At 40.3% G+C, this 23363-nt stretch overlaps 1 protein-coding gene across 2 annotated transcripts in view; it reads left to right on the forward strand.

Annotated features, from left to right (window-relative positions):
- The window catches only part of ddr1 (discoidin domain receptor tyrosine kinase 1), a 48063-nt gene that overhangs the window by 11887 nt on the left and 12813 nt on the right, over window positions 1-23363 (forward strand). For both annotated transcript variants that reach the window (XM_058400574.1, XM_058400584.1), the window contains exons 2-6: window positions 10061-10212; window positions 17561-17663; window positions 21012-21240; window positions 21394-21541; window positions 22798-22900. In XM_058400574.1, coding sequence (XP_058256557.1) covers window positions 10113-10212; window positions 17561-17663; window positions 21012-21240; window positions 21394-21541; window positions 22798-22900 — 683 coding nt within the window. In that variant the 5' untranslated portion in view covers window positions 10061-10112. The remainder of the gene's footprint in view (window positions 1-10060; window positions 10213-17560; window positions 17664-21011; window positions 21241-21393; window positions 21542-22797; window positions 22901-23363) is intronic.

Genomic DNA, 23363 nt, shown 5'->3' on the forward strand with positions numbered 1-23363 from the left:
TTCTCACAGCCATTTCCTTTATTTAACATGTTACGGTTTCTACAATCCAGAAAGCAGAAGCAGTTCCTGCACAACCTGATCTGAACTCACCTTTTTTTTTTTTTTTCATTTTTACAACTCTCTTCTTGGGCCTGGGATGTATCACATATTTGTGTGATAGCTATTTTACATTAGAAATATGACCGCCAGTGTGTTTTCCACTCACTTCCATCTGTTATGCTTCTTCCAGTTCCTATCGTTCTTCTTAGCAGCGTATCTGATCAAGCAGCCACATGGGTAAATAGAAAGCGTGGCTTTATAAATCAGCAGGAAATACAAACACACTCGGCTGGAATATGAATCGCTGCCTCTTTTGCACTCGGCAGGACTGCTGTGATAAATCATCTCCTGTGTGAGAGCAGGTGACAGGTGAATGCAGGATTGAAAGTCAACTCAAGCAGTCTCCAGTCAGTGCTGTTTGTTTTTGTCTCTCTTTTTTTCAGTACAGCTATATTTTTTTTCCCTCTCACGCATTTTTTGAAATGAGTCAGGCTTCCTCGTATTATTCCGCTATTCCATGCGCTCACTCTTCTCTTCTGCTCCAAACGTGAGTAACTCTTAGTCTTCCTGCTACTCACACACAATCTCTAGAGATGGGCAGCTCGGCCGGATACTTGAGTCACGCCAATAGAACTGACACACACTGGAGTCACAGCTTGGCATTAAACTAATGTTTTCTTACATAAAAGATCGGTGAGAAGAACAGTGCATGATCCTGGAAGCAGGAATGTGAAGCTCCAGGGAAGGTCAGAGCGCTGGGGTTAAAAGGTGAGTGAGGTGTCTTGCTGTTCAGGGAAACGGAAACAGCCAATAATAGCAGCACACTTGGTTGAACAATTGTGGCATCACACACACACACACACACACGTTTGTATCTGTCACATTTTAAGGAGTATGACTATACATACATAATGTACACATATAATATGTATGTGGCAACATATTTAAAACATTTTTCCAGACCTAATCTTGCACACTGCTTTAAATATTAAATATATATATATATATTTCCAGGAGTATCTTTATTTCTCCTGTGGGAGCTTTATACTCTCACACATGCTTATTTGTTTGTTTATCTAGCAATCTATTTTATTTGTTTATTTTATTATTTCAAAAAAGTAATTTATCTCATTTTTATTTTTTCCCCTTCGGTACTAGGACATATCTATTCATATTATTTAGTTGAAAAATTCTGAGTAATTTGATGATATATTGATAATGTGATAAATTGTTAAGATACAGTTTTCTGATATATCATGGTTATCTTTTTATGCCTTGTTGAAAAATATTTTTGATGATGCTTTCCACATTTTTTTAGGTGTTTTTTTATTATTATTATTATTTTCCCTCCCTCCCCCACAATTTAAATTATGGCTAACAAAGTGCATAGCCATGCAGCATTCATACCAGGTGAACTATGTGTTACTTTACTCTCATTGGTTCCTGTTGCATTGTGGAAATGTCTTGAAATATCGTGGTAGGATATATTTTTCACATATTGGCTTGGATCACATAATAGAGCTAAATAATAAAGTCAGTCTAAAATCAAGCAATAAAAATGCTCCTAAATGTAAGATCAAAACGTATCCCAAATATTACATCACTGTTTTAAGTGTAATGTTGTCTTTTACATAGTAAATTTGTAAAGCTGTGATTGTAAGTAGCTTCAGTTTACAAGGTTACAGCTTCAGGTTAGCTTTCTGTAAAAATACGGTTAAGCTACTGTTATAAAACTCCACCAAGTATCTCTGTGGCGTCGAAAGACTTTCTAGAGTTAGATAGCTAGATAATGACTGTGACAGCGAAAGACGATGGCTGTGATTAGCCTGTGTGCTGCTCTGTGAGCCTGATTAAGGCCTCAAACGCTTGTGTGATCACTTCAAGCTAAGTAGATGCTGCTGTGATTGTAGTAATGGATTACAAAACACTAAAACAACAAGCATATAGTGATTCACACAGTTACATTACTGACTCATGTTCATCACCAGGTAGTGATTAGCCAGGGCCTTTAGTCACTGAGGTCAAAAGATCACACAGCCTCCTCTTCACTCCACCAGCCGCCAGAACTGATCCCTCATAAGGGCTGCCGGTTAAAAAGTGCCTACAGAGCTTAGGTAGGGAACCCTGTAGGCTCATCGAACACCTCACATGCTCTTTTTCTGATCTTCAGAGCACACTGTAGGCTCAGATTCCTGTTCTTTACTGCAGCTGTTATTCACACATGGTTGTTGACGCAGCAATTATGCTAATAATAAGAAGATTAAGCGAGGGTTTAGGAACGTACAGTGTGAAATGTGAGATTATGAATCGCCAGGATTTATTGTTATTGTTTATTGAACAGAGATAACCCAGGGTTGTGTTTATAATCAGAGTGAACTAACTGTGTAAAGCCCTTTTATAGTGATAAGAACCGAACTCCTCTTTACCTACTCAGCAAGCTAGATGATATCTGCTTTGTATTTAACGCTTTGAAGAAATCTTTTAGTAGTTTTAACCGCTTGAAATATAGAAGCAGTAGCATAACATGGAAAGATCGCCAAGATCTGTTGTAATTGGGTGTGGATGTCAGCAGGAGTTTCATCGGCTTCAGGGAACTCCGAGTGCTTGTTTTGCTCTCTGAAAGATTTGATGGCTCGCAGACAAAAGGATGAAAGCGTGCCAGTTTAGAAAAGGACTTGATGAAATGCAACAGTAGATGTAATAATTCTCTTCCAAACGCTGATAACAAAAAAATAAGCCAGGTTTTTTTATCCCACAATAAAGCAGAGCCGATTAGAGCCAGACACTGCTTCTTTGCTGAGGAGAAGTGTGTTATGATTGTGTCTGTTCTGCAGTTGGGGCTGATTTGAGTAGACATGAGGTGTCAGATGAATTCCTTTCATTCGCTGTGTGTTTAATGTGTTTATTTCTAATACACACACAGGGATTGTTGCTGCTCTGGATGCAGGAGGCTGTGTATAAAAGGCGCTTGGAGTAAAAAGTAAAAAAAAAAAAAAATTGTTCTTTTATCCTTGCTAGTCATGTTGAATGAACTCTACCCTCTGTTCTGGTTTCTTTCTTTCACTCGCTCAGCTATAGGGTTTGTATTAGTGTTCAGTATTTTTTTTTCCTTTACTTTGAGCTCCATTACATCATCACTTAAACACACTAAACCTTGAACACACCCTTTCAGTAAATATGAAGCAGCTGTAACAGGATGGCCTCAGGGGAAGCGGTGTTAAATTCATTATCACTGAGACTCTAACTGGTCAGATGCAGGTTCGTGTTTGTTTATGAAATTCTTTACTTTTATAAGGTAGGATTCAGTGGGATGATTTGTGTTTTGTGTCTAGGATGCTTCATGCCCATGTCTGTTAGCTCGTCCTACAGAAAGTGAATATCAGTACTTTACCTGTAGCTTTAACTCCTGCTCCATCACTCACAGTTACATGCTTACAGAGTATTTGTGGGGGAGTTTAGTAGAGCCCCGTTTAAGAATATAACACATAATAAACTGAAGATGCAGTTAGATATAAATAATTCATGCTGCAGTGTTGTGATGCACATGATATGATTATGATGTTTTATTTATTAACGAATGACGCATCACACTTTTGAGCAATTAATAGTAAAAATGTAATGCTGCAGGAGATAAGTTAGTTCCCTCAGTCATTTCCACACCAGCACCTCTCTCTCTCTCTTTTTCTCCCTCCCTCTCTATTTTCCCCTCTCTCCCCCCTCTTCCCCTTCTATCTTTCTCTCTCTCTCTCTCTCTCTCTCTCTCTCTCTCTCTCTTTCCCCTTCTATCGCTCTCTCCCTCTCTTTCTCCCTCTCTTTCTCCCTCTCTCCCTCTCTTTCTCCCTCTCTCTCCCTCTCTCTCTCCCTCTCTCTCTCTCTCTCTCTCTCGCTCCCTCTCTCTCTTTCTCCCTACCTCCCCCATCTCTCTCTCTCTCTCCCTCTCTCCCTCTCTCTCTCTCTCTCTCTCTCTCTCTCTCTCTCGCTCCCTCTCTCTCTTTCTCCCTACCTCCCCCATCTCTCTCTCTCTCTCCCTCTCTCCCTCTCTTTCTCTCTCTCTCTCTCTCTTGTTATTTTCCAGAAAAAACAGAAATCGTAAACTCCCCTTCGGTCGCTGAGAGACTTTGCAAAGCACTCTGTCTGTTACAAAGCGCTGACACCTCAGACTTCTTCCCTTCATTTTAAACCCATTTCTCCAAAACAAATTTCTCCAAAACAAAAAACTACTGCACATATTTGGTATAAATGATGTTAAACTGAGTTGTAGTGTAGTGTAGTAATCGCTGCCATGGTCAGTTTCCTTTACCTAATTGATTTTGAGTGCTCGGTGTAAAAGCTGCACCTACACTGGAGAATTGTAGCTACTTATTTTTTTTCTCAGTACTACACTTTTGCTGTGATGCAGAACCTTTTTCATTACTCTGACATTTTGGTTGACCAAGGCTATGTTTAGTTGGGGAAAGCCCTAGTGTGTACTCAACTCGTGGACAAGCGTGGGTTCACATGGCATTTTTCCAGCTTTTTTGGCTAATGAAGGTTTCATGGCTAAATAAAACCTGTGTGTGAAATTCCCTCAGAAGTGACTAGACAACACAGAAGCGCGATGTGCTGGGCGTATTGTGTTTGAAGCGAGCGCACTTCTGCAGCTGTTCCAAATCCTGGATCATTCCTGAAACTCTTCCCTCAGTGGGCCTCATGGCGCTGAGACACTGCATAGGTGGAGGCTGTTTGGCAGAGTCTTCTTACAGCTGTATTGTATTGTTGCCGTGTGTTTTTAGGCAAAAGAGTTTTGACTCATAAATAGAGCTCGAGTGTCTCCAAGCCTGTCTCATCACTTTACTTTAGCTTCTTATCCAGCTGGAGCCTCACTCTTCATTTCCATCATGTCTACTCATCAAGTTTCTTTCAAATGTTGTTTTTTTCTGTGTAGGTTGTCTTGTGTATGTTCTTTCATGCTAATGCTTTCTCTCTCTCTCTCTCTCTCTCTCTCTCTCTCTCTCTCTCTCTCTCTCACTCACACACACACACACACACTCTCTCTCTCAGTCTTTCTCTGCTTAATTGTCTAATAGGAAAAAAAGAGAAGCTAATCAAGGAATATAGAGTTTAATCCTTGTCTGTGTTTTGTGGATTTGGCCCATTGAGAATGGTAATGGGTTGCTAGGGTTACTCAATAGCTGACCATATTGTTAACGGATGTGTGCAGATTCAGCGAGCCAACGGTAATAAATGCACAGCTTGCATTTCAGCACTGAATCATGAGGCTCCTGCTCTCCACATATTCTCACTCTCTGTTCTCCCGGTTTTGGAGACACTTGCATCCTGTGTGTGTGTGTGTGTGTGTATTGGCCACCGCCTGTCTCTGGCACAAGACAGCTGCACTTGCTTTTGCACACACACACACACACACCCATCCACACACAAAAGCACACACACATACACACATATACACATACCCACACTCACACTCTAACACCCCAAAGTCCATTAAGCAGGGATCTGTACATGCTTCCCTTCTCAGTGTATCCTATAACAGTGATCAGCGCTTCTTTTCCACACCTCCCTTCAGTTTGTTTCTCTCTCTCTCCGTATGCCCTTGTGTCTGCACAGCTGTGCGTCAGCTGTCTCCTTCAGAGACTCCACAACAAACCCTTCACTCTCCACAGTGACAACTGTCACCTCCCTCTCCCCATCCTCTCTTTCTCTCTCTCTCTCTCTCTCTCTTTGGGACATTCCACACATCCCAGATTTATTTGGCTTGTTTTGACTGGTTTTTGTAAATAGGGAAACACCTTGATGCTTAGTGCCTCTGTGACAGAACCTCTGCTTTCGTCAAGGCTACTGGGCTGAGACAAGAGAGCAGATGGTATGCTGTGTAATCACAGTGTAATGTGTGTATGAGTTGTGTTTATGCCGCAGGAGGATGAATGAACCCTCCTACTTAGGCTAATGGGAGGCAGGGCGCGGTGCTCAACTGAATTAAAGGGGGTTTAAATGAAAGCCTAAAGGCTGCAAGTTTGAATGCAGCGAGACAGTATCACCTGTTCCTGCTGCTCGAGTGAACCCCACACACACACACACACACTCAGAAGGAATGTTTTCCTTTTTCTCAACTACGTCTTTAACATAAGTAATAAGACAGGCAGTGTTTATTATATAACTAAATGAGATGAAAAGTGCCATGACCTCTTTAATCCTCCTATTTACTATTCGAAGAGTACTGTACTCCTGCTGTAGTGATCTGTATCGAATACTGTTCCCTACATCACATTTTAACAGGTGTTTTAGGGATGCATTTATACAATTTTTCAGTGCAAGTTCATGGATTTGTCCTTATCGATACCAGTACTAACACTTCAAGAGCTCTTGGTTGCTGTTGTAAAAAGGACATTATCAAAATTTACATCAATTACTGTCCAGTGTCACCCAAATGAGGATGAGGTTCCCTTCTGAGTCTGGTTCCTCTTCTATGAGGTTTCTTCCTCATATCATCTCAGGGAGATTTTCCTCACCACTCTCACCTCAGGCTTGCTCATTAGGGATACATTTTTCTATTCTTCTGTAAAGCTGCTTTGAGGCATTGTTAAAAGTACTATACAAATAAATTGAATTGAATTGAATTAATACTTATACCAAAATTAGTGTGTTTACACACCTGGAGTGTTTGTTGCAGAACCTGCTGCGTTGTGTCACTTGGTTTGATTCCTTTAGATATACATGAACACGGCAGTTATACTCATACCCACACCAAAAACTCTGGCACTGTTCACTTTTGGTGAGACCACAATCATCAGTTTAACAATGCATGATAGGTACTGCGTTACGTATCGTGCTACTTAGCTTGTTTGGTTAGCTAATGGCGTGCAACATGAAGCCCGAGTTAGTGTGTCTGGTAGATATTTGGTGACAAAGGATTCAGGGGGTGAGCACATGGCAATTCAAAAATAAAGCAACAAAAATTTGAAACAAATAAATTAAACATAAAATGCTGAAACCAATAAATAATAAAACTACAGTTATAAGGAAAGTCACAATAATCTGGCTGAGCTGCTGACTATCCTCTTTGTTGGAGCAGCTCCATGAGTGAAACCCCAGAACATAAGAACAGGTTGAAAAGGTGCAGTAGTTTAATTACATCTGACTTCCATAAACACATTTTCTAGAAATTTTGCTGTGTGAAAGTGAACCGAGCCAAAGAGAAAATGCAGCACTCACAATTTATCTCGCCGTTTTGGAACAAAGCACAGATCTACAGGTCTGAAAACTCTCTGTTCAGCAGTCCATACTGAACAGATTAGATATCTGTGTTTAAGCTTGTGATGAGTTTTACAATTTAAGATCATATTTTAATACCAAACACAAGGGCTGTATCAGTGATAAGATGAGTGCAATGAGAAAGTGCTCAGTTCTCACTGAACAGAAGTGCTACAGTTTCACTACAGGCTCGCTTCACTGCTCCACACTCGGGTATACCTTTGTGTCCAAGAAATCCACAGCACTCACGTCTCTGTTAAAGATGCTGTTTAAGCACTTTAAAAACTTTCCATCAGGTTACTTGTAGTGTAGGAAGACACCGTGACAGATCTTAAGCCATTTAATATAATGTAATTAAATGTATAATTATTTAAGCTCATATTAAGCACATGAGCTTGTTATTAGCCTGGTCCTCAAAAGCAGTAAGAAAACAATGCATCACTTATTATTATATTTGAAGAAGCCTCAGACGTTCATTTTCATATATTTAGTTATCGTTGGAATAGTAAATGGGAATTTAATATGCAGTGCATTAGCAAGTGGCACCGAGTCTCTGCTGTTCATGAATATATTTAAAACAGGAGTGAATTAAGGTCACGGTTTAAGGTGATTTATTGTCCCCAGATATACTAAACGTAAGAAAACATGCCCTTAATCGGTTCCCTGTGTATTCATAATGGGCGATACAATATAACCGTAAAATATGGATATAAATTATTGAAATAATTCACAGCATGGTGGTGTGTTACGCCTCAGTACCGTGCTTTTTTTATTCCTCTGATTCCACAGAATAACACATTTGCCAGTGATTACTCTTCTCTATTTACTAATAAACAACACATTTCTAACCAATTATATTGAAACTGTATATATTTATGATTATATTTAATGGTTTTGGAAGATCTGCAAGACATGTTTGCTTACATTGCATTACTTTTATAGCTTTAAACAGTTGTTCCCTCACCAGTTCCTCTTTTTTTTCTTTTCTTTTTTTTTTTTTACTTTTCTCTTGAAGTTAATAAGACAAAGAAGCACAGCTTGGAAAGTTACAGAGAAAGTGGAAAGTGCAAAGTCCTCTGTTACTCAGTTACAAAGAGCTGACACTCGAGACCGAGAAGGGTTTGCTTTGTTAAATACCACGCTTTGTTCTGGTTCTGGTTAGCTCGAGTTTCCTGCATGTAGATTGTTTGCTCTGCAGATCCTTGTAAAAGTCAGTAGGATGTGTGGCACAGCCATTAAAAAGGAGTCTCTTTTCATAAACACTAAATAAATGTTGATATGATTTACTTTATTAAACAGTGCATTTTTTAATTGAAATGTATGTGGGGCATGTACCATACAAGTCACTATGTGTGAGCTGTTAGAACTATAGATACAACAAGCATATTAATACTAACATACACTGATCAGGCATAACATTATGAGCAGTGACAGGTGAAGTGAGTAACACTGATGATCTCCTCATCATGGCACCTGTTAGTGGGTGGGATATATTAGGCAGCAAGTGAACATTTTGTCCTCAAAGTTGATGTGTTAGAACCAGGAAAAATGGGCAAGCATAAGGATTTGAGCGAGTTTGACAAGGGCCAGATTGTGATGGCTAGACGACTGGATCAGAGCATCTCCAAAACTGCAGCTCTTGTGGGGTGTTCCCAGTCTGCAGTGGTCAATAACTATTAAAAGTATTATTTAAGTCCTATAAGTGTCCTTATAATCCTGTAAGTTGCGAGGTAGGGCCTATGGAGACCCCACCATGCAACTTACAGGACTTAAAGGATCTGATGCTAACATCTTGGTGCCAGATACCACAGCACACCTTCAGGGATCTAGTGGAGTCCAGACCTCGATGGGTCAGGGCTGTTTTAGCAACAGAAGGGGGACCAACACAATATTAGGCAGGTTGTCATAATGTTGTGCCTGGTCAGTGTATAACTGTACTGTTCTGGCTAATCGGATCGGTGAATTCAACCACGCTGTGGTATAAAGGAAAATGATCCAAAGGTACTGGCATGGTAACACGTTTCATCCAGGTGTATCACACCACCTCAATAACGTTTACATGCAGACAAATAATCTGATTGTAATCGGATTGATTGCTCATTAGGATTGAAAAGCCTACATGTATAGGGCCGCCCATTTGATTGAGCTTGACCTGAAATTTTGATCAGCCTTAAAAGGGTTGGTGTAGATCTAGAAATCCTGTAAATAGGAAAATATATCTGATATAAATGTTTGAATTTGAATATTTTCTCAATCGGATTCAAATATAAACTCTAGGTTTGAAATCTACAATCAGGTTGGATTCAGTCATGTAAACATTCTGACTGTGGTTTATTTTCCTCTAATAGCATACCCTGCCATGTTTAATATCCTTGCATAATATCCTTACATAATATCAGTATTCTGTTGTTGGATCACCTTGCCCATTATGAAAAAGTGAGACTGATGTGGGGCATTTCTTCATGACATGAGGCCAAGTGGGTAGAACATATGGGTTCCTTGGGTTGGGTTCCAAATCATCCAAAATAATTAAATTTGTTAACACAGTGAACCTGTTTTCATCTTGCCAGTGTGTGTACAGCAAAAAAACTCATGCTACATGGATACAAGTCTTCAAGATGTCAAGGACTGGTATTAACACTCTCTCTCTCTCTCTCTCTCTCTCTCTCACTCTCTCTCTCTCTCTCTCTCTGTCTCTCTCTCTCTCTCTCTCACTCTCTCTCTCACTCTCTCTCTCTCTCTCTCTCTCTCTCTCTCTCTTTCTCCCCCTTAGGCATGTCTGGGGTAGTCACTCCAGACAGGTAACCGGGTGTGTTGCTGTTGCCATGGCAACACGGCTGCAGCCAATGTTGCATCTCCTCCTCCTCTGCACCCTCCCGCTCTCCTTGACGGCGGCACAGGACCATGAGTGGCATTTTGACTCGTGTAAGAAGAGGCATTCATTCTGCACTGCCATTACTTGTGTGTCACAATGAATTTGCAAAAGGTGTGCGTGAGGCCTCAAGATGTGTGTGTGTGTGATGAGGGGAAATTAAGGGCCCACTTTAAAGTGACTGTTTTTAATTCATGCTTCATTTAAAGATTTTAGAGTGAGGTTTGCTTATCCTTCCTGTGTGTATCTTTCTGTGTGCATCTTTGTCTTTCTGTGTGTCTGTGTGTCTGTCTGTGTTTTTGTTTCTGTGTGTCTGTGTGTGTGTATCTTTCTGTGTGTGCATCTTTGTCTTTCTGTGTGTCTGTGTGTCTGTCTGTTTTTGTTTCTGTGTGTGTGTGTGTGTGTGTGTGTGTATCTTTCTGTGTGTGCATCTTTGTCTTTCTGTGTGTCTGTCTGTGTTTTTGTTTCTGTGTGTGTGTGTGTATCTTTCTGTGTGCATCTTTGTCTTTCTGTGTGTCTGTGTGTCTGTCTGTTTTTGTTTCTGTGTGTGTGTGTGTGTGTGTATCTTTCTGTGTGTGCATCTTTGTCTTTCTGTGTGTCTGTCTGTGTTTTTGTTTCTGTGTGTGTGTGTGTATCTTTCTGTGTGCATCTTTGTCTTTCTGTGTGTCTGTGTGTCTGTCTGTGTTTTTGTTTCTGTGTGTCTGTGTGTGTGTATCTTTCTGTGTGTGCATCTTTGTCTTTCTGTGTGTCTGTCTGTGTTTTTGTTTCTGTGTGTGTGTATCTTTCTGTGTGTGCATCTTTGTCTTTCTGTGTGTCTGTCTGTGTTTTTGTTTCTGTGTGTGTGTGTGTATCTTTCTGTGTGTGCATCTTTGTCTTTCTGTGTGTCTGTCTGTGTTTTTGTTTCTGTGTGTGTGTGTGTGTGTGTGTGTATCTTTCTGTGTGTGCATCTTTGTCTTTCTGTGTGTCTGTCTGTGTTTTTGTTTCTCTGTGTGTGTGTATCTTTCTGTGTGTGCATCTTTGTCTTTCTGTGTGTTTGTGTGTCTGTCTGTCTGTCTGTGTTTTTGTTTGTGTGTGTGTGTCTTTCTGTGTGTGTGTCTTTCTGTGTGTGTGTGTGTGTGTGTGTGTCTTTCTGTGTGTGCGTCTTTGTCTTTCTGTGTGTATGTCTGTCCGTCTTTTAGTGTGTCTGTCTGTCTGTGTGTGTCTGTTTGTCTGTCTTTCTGTGTGTATGTCTGTCCGTCTTTTAGTGTGTCTGTCTGTCTGTGTGTGTCTGTTTGTCTGTCTTTCTGTGTGTATGTCTGTCCGTCTTTTAGTGTGTCTGTCTGTCTGTGTGTGTCTGTTTGTCTGTCTTTCTGTGTGTATGTCTGTCCGTCTTTTAGTGTGTCTGTCTGTCTGTGTGTGTCTGTTTGTCTGTCTTTCTGTGTGTATGTCTGTCCGTCTTTTAGTGTGTCTGTCTGTCTGTGTGTGTCTGTTTGTCTGTCTTTCTGTGTATGTGTGTCAGCGTATCTGTCTTTCAGTTTATGTGTGTGTGTGTGTGTGTGTGTGTGTGTGTGTATGTGTGTTTGCCAGATATCGACAGTTTAAATGAAACGAATAGATTTTGCTCAACAGGAAAGAATAAAAGGACAAAGTTTTCCAAAGCAGAAAATACTCCTGCTATTTTGACATGCTAATCCTACCAAAGGAGCTTTGAAAGAAATATGTTGGCAGAATATTCAAAAAGAGATCTTCTTAACAAGAAAGAATGACCTGTGGATGTACCCGTGTACGGCTTGGAAGGAAAACGGAAGGATTTTGCCATCCTTGCATAGTCTAGAAAGCTTTAATGAATATTATGAGAACTGTTTCATTGTTTTCATTCTTTTTAAGCAGAAGGTACCTTCCTCTTTCCTGCCTTAGCTCATCTGAATATAATAGTGCTGCACTGATATGTGCATGAAGGAGAAGTTCCAAGGGAAACAAAAAAATTCAGCACGGTTCATTTCAATTTGATTTCTATTGACATTTGTCACAACTCTGCTTTATTGAAATTAACAGGTTCTACATGAGAAGAACCCTCCAGGGTACACGTGCAGTTCTTGCTAGAAATGTCAGTCTAGTCAGTCCCATAATGCACTGTGTGAGCATAGGTAAGATTACCCATATAGCATTCAGGTCATTATACTGTGAAATAGTTCTAATAGCAATTTTTAGCTAGGGGTGATATGCAATTGGTGTTCATCTTACATACTGTTAGTGTATAGTGTAAGTAGGTGAATGTGAACTGGGACGCAGCATAAAAGTATTTTTCAGCCCTAACATTAAATCCACTGACAGGTGAAGTGAGTAACACTGATTATCTCGGTACAGTGGCACCTGTCAAGGCCTGGGATATATTTTATTCAGCATGTGAGCAGTCTGTTCTCGAAGGAAAAGGATCTGAGTTACTTGGACCAGGGCCAGATAGTGATGGCTAGACAACTGAGTCAGAGCATCTCAATAACAGCAGGTCTTATGGAGTTTTCCAGGTTATACATTGGTTAGAAAGATCCCACAGAAGAGCTACTGTAGCACGAATTATTGAAAAAGTCAATGCTGACTATGATGGAAAAAGTTAGGTGCATAACAGCTTGCTATGTGTGGGGCTGCATAGCTACAGACTGGTCAGAGTTATTATGCTGATCCGTGTCCAGCGCAGAAAGCACCATGGGTATGTGAGCATCAGACTTGGAGCAATGGTCTGATGAATCACATTTTCTTTTACATCATGTGGATGGCTGGGTGTGTGTGCATCACTTACCTGTGGGAGAGATGGCACCAGGATGCACTATGGAAAGAAGGCAAGACTGTGGAGGCAGTGTGATGTTCTGATGGGAAAGCTTGGGTCCTGGCATTCATGTGGATGTTACTTTAACACTTACCACCTAATTAAACATTGCTGCAGACAAACACACCCCATCATGGCAACAGTAATCCCTAATGAGAGTGGCCTCTTTAAGAAGGATAATGTTCCCAGTCACACAGTCAAACAGTTCAGGAATAGTTTTAGGAACATGAGAAATTTGTTAAATCAGCCTCCAATTTCCAAATCTAATCAAGTATCTTTGGGATATGCTGGACAAACAAATCTAATAAATGGAGGCACCACCATACAACTTACATAAACAATCTGCTGTTAACGTTTTGGTGCCAGATACCACAGCACATCTACAGAGACCTACAGAGAGTGGAGTCCATGCCTCGACAGATCAGAGCTGTTTTTGCAGGTGGAGCTGTTTTTAGGCAGGTGGTTTTAATATTTAATACATACATATATATATATATATATATATATATATATATATATATATATATATATATATATATATATATACAGCTCTGGAAAAAAATAAGAGACCACTGCCCAATCTCCAGATTTACCCTATTGAAAACCTCTGGAATGTCATCAAGAGGAAGATGGATGGTCACAAACCATCAAGCAAAGCTGAGCTGTTTGCTTTTTTGCAAAAAGAGTGGTATAAAGTTCCCCAACAGCAATGTGAAAAACTGGTGGAGAGCATGGAGCTAAAACGCATGCAGATCGGGGTTATTCCTCCAAATACTGATTTCTTTATGTTATTTAGCCAAAGCATTAACACAACTTGTTTACAAATTATTTGCATTTTGTTTTATTTGAGTTATTAAAGCTCTGCAAATACTGCATGATCTTGGGTTATTTTGATGTGTTGTCATTTCCTTTAAATATACACTCTAAATAACAATAGCTATATTTTGAATTTAGTAGTAATATTGTCAGCAGTTCACAAAAAATGAAACAAAACTCTTCATCTCACCAATACATGAACCTGTAAGAAAAAAAAAACATAAACATAAGAAACTGATTAAAAAAAAACATAAGAAACTGATTATTTTGCAGTGCTCTCTTATTTTTTTCCAGAGCTGTATGTATAGACAGATAGACAGATAATATATATAGGTTAATGGTCATAATCCTATGGCTGATTGGTGTGTACATATATATAAAATAGTTACTCGTATGAATAACGTCCTTTTCAATACACTCTTGTGTAGTGAGTGCATGTAGTGTAGTAAATATTTAGTGGTGTAAGACTAAAAAGTCATCCCCAGTTGTGTACTTTCAGTTTTGATAAAGTGCAGAGATGCAGTGGCTTTAAACTTTATATGCCTCTGAAGGGGAAATCAGATTTATGTTTTCTCAGTCCATCACATTGCCACCAATCATTATTTATTATTTCCTGCTCATAGGAACAATCCATGCTAGTGTTTGTGTGAGTAATAACATTCTGCTCTGACTCTCTGTTCAACCATGAGACACCATGAAATCACACAAACCAGCCAACATCCGGGAATGCGATAAAGCCCTTAAGGATGTCCCAAATACCCGCTTTTACACTCTCAATCAGTCACGCCCCATAGATCCTCACCTTGACAACGTCCAAAGCGTGGACACAGAGAAAGAGACACCAGAGAGGCTCCAGAGTCTAAAAGCAAAAACCTTTGCTGCCAATTGCAAAGTTAAGCAGCGCTTATATTATACAACCCAAACTCACCTCACGCTAAAGACAGGAGTATGATTAATCAGGTTGTTTCCTGTATTTTGTGTCCAGTTTAACAAAATTCTTTACTATGACCTTAATGTTGTAATTTGTAATAAAGGAGAACTTTTCCCATGCTTGAATTGGAATACACCCCAAGAACTCTGGAGAGAGGGGGACGGGACAGGACTGAGCAGCGTGCGTGTTTGGAAGAGAGAGTTTTATTGGCAGCAGAGTGATGATGTAATGAAATAGAGATGTGTGTGTGTGTGTGTGTGTGTGTGTGTGTGTGTGTGTGCGCATCACAGCAGGGGCAGAATTTGTCTCTCATCCATAACATTCTTATTCAGTGACTCATGGAGAGCAACTGAGTCCCCTCCCTCCTTATGAATGCACACACACACACTGCTTAGGTTTTATTGTATTAAATTGCATTATGAATATTTTAAGAATGCACGGATTACCTCATGAATCTATTGGCACTATGAACAGTTATGGAACTAATTATATATCAAACCAATTATATAACAAATCACACCAACTAGCAAGCGCTGCTCTTTTTGTTGTATCGACTTCTATCTATCTGTTTGCGAACGCTGTGTGAGCTCAGTGCGAAGACGTGTCGCATTTGACCGCTTTCCAGAGGTCTAAGCTTTTTTACATGCGAATTCGTCTCATGTGAAGACCAGTAGAACATCGACTCATCATGGCTGGACCTTTTCAGAAAAGCTGAGATGAAGGAAGCACTGATTATAGAAGGGTCGCTCCATCCTGTGATCCATATTCACAGTGATCTCTTAAGAAATTTCGCATGCTGCAAGTCTAGCGTGACCTCCGCTTTAGCCACTGAGAACTAAGAAATGGAAGGAAAATGAAATGTTTTGGACAATCCTGTCAGTAAATCTTTCCTTATTGTTATGGGATCAGGGATCTAGTGGAGTCCATGCCTTGACGTGACAGGGATGTTTAGGCAGTAAAAGGGGGACCAAGAATATTATTCAGGTAGTCATAATGTTATGCCTGATCGGTGTATTTCATCCAAATGGTAGCACTTATCACATTTGACACCTGCTACTGATTGAATACTTTCCTTTATCATTATCATTATTGCTAGTAACGTCTCTGTAAAAAGGATTTCAGAGAAACACTGAGATTATTTTCTCACTCTCCGTGTGCTCCTGAGCGTAGACGCGTCATCGAACTGCTGCTACAGATTACAGTTTACAGATAAGGGAGCTAAGGGAGCAGTACATCATATTCTGTAGACACTTTCACAAATCAGATGTGACCACACTGCGCTCCTTATACAGCACACTGAACAGATGATCTCAGAATGATGTAAGAACAAATCTGCTTCGGATTCATGAAATTGTTGTACGAAACCGAAATGAACACAGCCAATGAATTAGTTTCAGCTGTGCAGAACCAAACTCAAGCCCATTAATCCATACCCAGGATAGGTATCTCAATTCTTTTTAAATGCGATTATTTTATACAATTACAGAGGATTGAGTGTCAGGCGAATGGCAGTATAAAATGGTGGATCGGATATCATTGGGGGAAAAAAGATGAATTTAATCAGATTCACGTCAGTCACACAGTGACAACAGTTGCCATGTGGCGTAACGTCGACAACAACAACAATCATAAAAAAAAAAAATCAATTGTTAAAACATTTTTTAATGGTCCAGAGTCTATTGTCTTTTTGTTTTTTGCTGAAATGAATGCGATCATGTTGAAGTAAACACGGTTATGAAAGTGTGCTGTCCAACACATGCTGTCCAAACTCTCCAGTTATGAGGAGTCTGAAACCAATTATACTGGTCAGATTCTGAACAGATTTGAAGGTACGGTGCAAAAATAAATTTCTTTGACAGTACACATAAATATCTTAAAACTATTTCTTAATTTAAGATTACAGTAAACCAAATGTAAGATTATTAAACCTATCTATGTCATATTATACTGTCATATTGGCAGCTTCTTTTTTAAAGTTAAGGCTTAAAACTAGCCAAAAACTCGAGCCAATGGAACAAGAAAATATGAAAAAAAAAAAAAAGCTTAAAAATAGTTACCTAGGATTAATCATCTCTCAGAGAAAAAGGTAAGCATACATCTAGACTCTTCTCTGTTCTTGCACCGAGGTGGTGAAATAAACTTCCCCTAGATGTCCAGACAGCTGAGTCACTGACCGTCTTCAAACGCCGGATGAAGACCTACCTCTTCCTGAAACACTTAAACCAGCTCTTATTTTCCCTGTTTGTTTTATGTGGTGTTGTAGATTGGTTTAAAAAATAAAAACCCTCCCAACACAGTTTTTAGGCTAAGTATGTGACCTATTGAACCAGTGTTAATGTATTCATTGATAGACACTTCAAAACACTCTTCTGCCAAATGCCAGAAATGTAAATATCAGATCTGTTATTAGATCTGATATTAGGTTTATTATATTCTTATAATAAGAAATTGTAGCTCATTTTGTCTAGATTCAAGATATGTTTGTCATTGTTTGCAACTTGGATAAGGCTGAATGTGAAAATCTGAATATCAAAATATCATCATCATCATCATCATCATCATGAGGCTGAGCAGCATCTGCCTGTATGTCTCAAAGCCAGCCTTTTCTCTGTTATTGGAAAAAATGGTCCAATAATGCGACTGTCTGGGAGAGCAGCAAATAACTTGGAATAATAGAGCAAGTGTATGTGGTGACCATGAACCTGGCAGTGCAGATCTTACCATGTTGAGGACTGGAACAAAAAAAAAAGAGAAAATATTTTTTCCCTCAAAGATAATCTGATTAAGGCACAATCATATTAACCACCTTGTTTGTTTGTTTTTTCCATTTCTTTTTCTCTCACACACACAGCTACGTGCCGTTATGCACTGGGAATGGAGGATGGAACGATCCCAGATTCAGATATCTCAGCATCCAGCGCCTGGTCTGACTCCACAGAGGCTAAACATGGCAGGTAAGCGTCTGTGTGTGTGTGTATGCAAGTAAGGGTGTGTGGGTGTTGTGCTCTCTATAACTCACGTTAAGCGACACTATTGCATTACGTGAGATGTTAGTAATGAACTGTGTCCTGATATAGCACATTAGGTAATGGCATTACTGCACTGCCTGTCTGGGGTAGACTTACTTGATACACAACACAAGCCAAAAAATGCACGCACACTCCTTTATTATTTTAAGAGAGATCTTTTAGTCTGGTCTGCGGGTGGGAGGGTGGGGGTCTGTGAACCCGGCCAGCGTGTGTGTGTATGTGTGTGTGTGTGTGTGTGTCCTTGGCCAACATGCTGGTCATGTGTTTGTGATTAAGCTCATATTGAGTGTAAGACAGCCAGGGGTATTTACATGGAGCAGGCGAGCCTTACAGGGATCATGTGGTTGTTGGAAGGTTCTCAGGGTCTCCACCAGTGAGGTAGTGTATTACGGTGTGGGATACAGAACAACTCTCACTTGTATTTTCAGTAGATTCCTATTGATGCACTGTTATGTATCGTAAGTACTAACTTAAATACCAGGGAAAGGCTGATTTAAGCTCTAGAAATGAAGCTGTAGATTAAATCCTGCTAATCATTTCATATCCCAGTGACACTCGTCCCTCGTCCACATTTGCTCACATTCCCTCCAGCATGCAGTAGTATACTATAGTGTTAGTAGACAACTTTACTAATATATGCAGCGGTGAGCAAGAAGGAACTTATATGGAAAGCTTCAGTTAGTTATCACTCAGATTTCAGCAGCTTCCTAATGAATTGCCACTTCAGTGACACATTCTTAATAGCCCCTTTAATATGTTTCTGTCGGTCCTAGCACATCATAATCCTCAGCAGACTCTCACACCAGGTGTGTACATATGGTATGGTAGTGTGAGGTCTTGGCAGCTTGTAGGAAATCCATCATCTGTATGAGTGGGGCATTTGGGTAAGTAAAGTGTAGCTGGGTTTCCATCAGGATTGTTATTGCAGTTCAGCCTCAGATCATCTGCAGGCAGGAGTCATGCCTCAGCAGAGCCGTACAGACATTAAGAAAGTCTTATGCACTCAAGCTGTTTGTGCCCAGTTTCAATGTGTGCTCATGTGTTACAGGGAAAAATGTTTTGCAAGCATAAACACATGCTTTGTTTTTTTTTTTTTAAAACACTTTTCACGTAGCTACATGCAAAGTGCACTTCTTACTCTCATACCTGTGTGTTTGTCAGCACAAAAGATTTGGAGAAATTGGAAATGTATCAGTGACTAAAATAAATAACATTTAATATTTGGTTGCAATATTTATTGTTTGCAGTAATTGTTCTGCAACTTCGTTAAGTTGTTGTTGGTTTTAGGTAGTTTCTCCCTCCAGGCTCCTCTTCATGAGGTACAATGCTGCTCAGTTGGGTTAAGGTCTGGTGATTGACTTGGCCAGTCTAAAACCTTCCTTTTTTTTTATCCCTGATGAAGTCCTTTGTTTCTGTTGGCAGGGTGTTTTGGGGTCATTTTCTTGCTGCATGATGAACTTCCTCCTAATTAGACTGGATGGATTTTTCTGTAAATTGGCAGACAGAATGTTTCTGTAGACTTCTGAAGTCATTCTGCTGTTACCGTCATCAATAAAGATTAGTGAACCTCTTCCAGAAACAGCCGTGGAAGCCGAAAACCATGGCGCTACCATCACCGTGTTTCACAGATGAGTCAAGAGTCAAGAAGCTTTTATTGTCATTTCAACCACATATAGCTGACGCAGTACATAGTGAAATGAATCAACGTGTCTCCAGGACACTGATGCTACATAAACAACATACAACATATAATTACAAACAGAACAACACCACAGAGCTAGGACGGAAGTTTGTCTTAGCTACATAAAGTGCAACGTGTGCAACCAGGTGCAAACAGTGCAAAGACAAGACAGTGTAAACATACAGAGCTCAGATGTTTTGGATCATGAGCAGATTCTTACCTTCTCACACATTGGATTTTCCCTTGCTGTGATAGAAGTTAATCTTACCCTTTGTAGCAAGTTTCTGTATTTCTTCCCAAATTCAAACCTAGCCTTCTGATTCTTACTGATGATGAGTGGTTTACATCTTGTGGTGTGTCCTCTATATTTCTGCTCGTAATGTCTTCTTTGAATGACGGATTGTGATACCTTCACCTCCTGCCTTGGTGATGGCACTGACTGTTGGTTTAGTGCAAACAAATTTCTAATCTAGATGTAAATATCAGGAAACATCAGCTGAAATTCTGATTCATCTGATTGATCTTCAACCTAAATGTCTTTAGCGTATAACAAAAAATAAGAAGACATTAGCTATGCACTTCCAATAATTTCGTACATCTGTGTACATCGTCAGGGTTCTGTATGTTATAATAATGCTTTTTTATTGTGCTGCTTTTTTCATGCTACCCAGGATCTGGCAACGCTGCTCATAGCACAAAGTCTACATCTGGAACACATGCAGTTTTTTCACATCCAACAAAGAAATGAAAGTAATTAAGCAGAAATATTTGCCGCAGTTACATATTTGTAAATGAAATGTTAGAGCACCTGCAGGCGCCCTAACCTAAAATGCTGCCCAAGTGGCACATCTCTGTGTGGGAGGGAGAGCATCACTTTTTATTTTCTTTTTATTAAAACAAAACCAGTTGGTGAGCAGTGGCGTATCCTCTGCACTGATGGTCTCCACACAACTTTCAGTTGTTCAGACTTTTCTAAGATTTATATCTCCTTACTAAGTTTGCAATTTTTCTTTAGTGCCGAGCTTTTTACAGCTCTGTGGGCGACCATTTTGAAACCGCAATCTGCGCTTCATGTGTGACACATTTATTAGCACGGTTTATGTGTTGAACTACAGCTTTAGTAAATTGAACGTTAATGACAGATCCATTGTGGGCGCGTTGTGCATTGTGCCTCTTCGCGTACCTGCATCTGGCCTCTGAGTGTTTGGAATATGAGTGAATATAACTGGCAGCATTCCCTGTTTTACTGATATGCGTCCTTGGCACTTTGGCATTTTTATTGAAGACAGATCTCACAAGCCAGACACTAATTTTGGCCAAAAATCACAATAAAATCATTTGACAAACATTGCAAAAGACCAGCTGGAGACTGGCAAGATCCTGTGTGTCAGTTTGATGTGTAATGTTCAGCATGTTATATGTAAGAAGTGTCTGGAGCTTACAGAACCCCTGCTTTTAATATTCAGCTACTTCCATACAAGGTAGTAGATTTCCTGCAGAGGAAACTAGGAAACTGTGTACCTTGAGATCATCAGAAATATCTACTCATCGGTATACATGTGCTAATGAAACTCTCTTTCTGTGTTTCTCAGGCTCAGCACAGGAGAGGGGGACGGTGCGTGGTGTCCATTAGGTCCGGTCTTTCCCAATCCATCAGAGTATTTGCAGGTGGACCTGCACAAGCTGCACTTTCTGTCACTGGTGGGCACGCAGGGTCGCCATGCCGACGGGCACGGACGGGAGTTTGCACGAAGCTACCGGCTCCGTTATTCCCGGGATGGCCAAAAATGGATCACCTGGAAGGACCGCTGGGGCCAGGAGGTCAGCCAGAAATGTTTTTCATCTCTGTTTGTTTTTTCCTCTGTTTTACTCTCTATCTTAATATGCTATATGTAACGTCTAACATGCTGAAATCCGTGTACACTACTTTGATACACCTTTAAGTGACCCTTCTCTACTGTGTGTATGTCTCAGGTGATCTTGGGCAATGAAAACACGTATGAAGTGGTTCTAAAGGATCTGGGTCCTCCAATCATAGCACGAATGGTCCGGTTCTACCCTTTGGCTGACCGCATGATGAGTGTGTGTCTAAGGGTCGAGCTCTATGGCTGTTTGTGGAGCGGTAAGTTTATTAACACTATTCCACCAAAGAGCACAAACGTTCAAATTCAGGAAAAACACAAGGATTAAAAGTCTTCATTATGCAAGAGATAACTAGGTCGAGTGTACAACATCATTATGTTACCCTGCGGCACCAAGCAAACATTTGTACACACTTGCTAATAGATCAGCTTTCATTATTTGTACGGTTTTCTACTATTTTAGAAGAATAATGTATAAAACCATGAAGAAGCCCCAAAGAAAAACGAATGAATAACAGATGGAGTTGTCCAGAGATTGTGAGTTCGAGCCACAGCTGTGCTCAGTAGGAGGATGGGAGGGGTGGCACGCTCTGCTCCACCTGTCAATCACAGTGACACTAGCCAATCATGGAATTGGAATAGGATGGGTATTGCTTGCTTCCAAGTGTGCAACAGGTCAAAAAGCTGCCTTCACTTGGAGGACTTCACCCTCCTCACTTGGTACATGTCGTATGATCCGGAAAAACGCTGGTGGTGGGAAATAGCCATGACTAAATTAAGGGAAAAATGCAATACAGAAAAAAATGTTTCTAATGACACCTTTGCCATTTGTCGTTAAAAGAAATTTCAACAGTAGTCCAGGTCAAATGATAATAAGTCAGCTCAGATGATAACTGGAAAAAAGGAAGAAGGGAGCAATAAGGGTAACCAGATTCAGAACCGGAACTTGGGTCTGACCCTATTAGGTAAAATAAAAGCATAGCATGCATGTGCGTGCACGGATATTTGAATAAGCTATTCTAATACTGAAATCACTATTCAGGTATTCGATGTCCACATTAAGTCAGGGGGAAAATATGGAAAGGAACACCACATCTGGGAGTATTTTGGTGCTGAGTGAGCAGCACTGCTGTGGTGTGCGATTTAGAGGTACATCAGGACTAAAAAACTGTTGAAGGTTGTCAGCTTTAAGTCTCATGGGGATTGGAGCGGGTTGTCAGATGTAAGTTCATGGGATGAGAGAGGATGAGAGAGAGAGAGAGAGAGAGAGATGCAACCAATCTACCCCTACACTGGCTTAGAAGCCTGAATTTACCATTCAAATATCTATACTGTTAAATTATTTCAGACATGTCATCACTGGACCGTGTAGGATACAGACTGCAACACTGATCTGACTTTCTGTTCAGTTTAGTGTTTCAAATATTAAAATATTACAAGATACTTGCATAGTGTGCACTTGTGTATTTGACGCTCACTGGAGTGTGTGTGTGTGTGTAATGTTCTCTTGGTTTAGATGGACTGAAGGCCTACACTGCACCAATGGGTCACATTATGTACCTTTCCGGCTCTCCTGTTTATCTCAATGACTCCATCTATGACGGCAGCGTGGAAGCAGGGTAACACACACACACACACACACACATACACACAAATGAGGTAGTGATGGATGAGGTGACTTCAAACAGCAGCTGGACAATATTACAAAGCTGCTACGAAAGGCGCTGGATTTTTTGGATCCTGTAATACAGCAAGTTTTCGCGCGTTGTTTTGCACCTCTACCCACACTGCTTTATGAGTAGGACTAAAAAAAAATCCAGGTCTGAAACACTTGCCTGTATGACCATATGCGGTTTCATTCACTTTCCTCACTCTCACTCATATAATAGACACTGACCTAATGTTCAGTTTTCCGTCTCTCCTCATCCTGTGTGGTTTCATACCTCATGATAAATGTGAGCCTCTTTAAATACAGCTTCCTCACCCACTGTCATCATGGACTGTCAGTTTGTGTGTGTGTCAGAGCTGGTACTTGTGAGGTGTAAGCACTCCCAGATGTGTTTTTAATGGGCCTGAGATGTT

Source organism: Hemibagrus wyckioides, linkage group LG01 (genome assembly GCF_019097595.1).
Source record: "Hemibagrus wyckioides isolate EC202008001 linkage group LG01, SWU_Hwy_1.0, whole genome shotgun sequence".
Taxonomy (NCBI): domain Eukaryota; kingdom Metazoa; phylum Chordata; class Actinopteri; order Siluriformes; family Bagridae; genus Hemibagrus; species Hemibagrus wyckioides.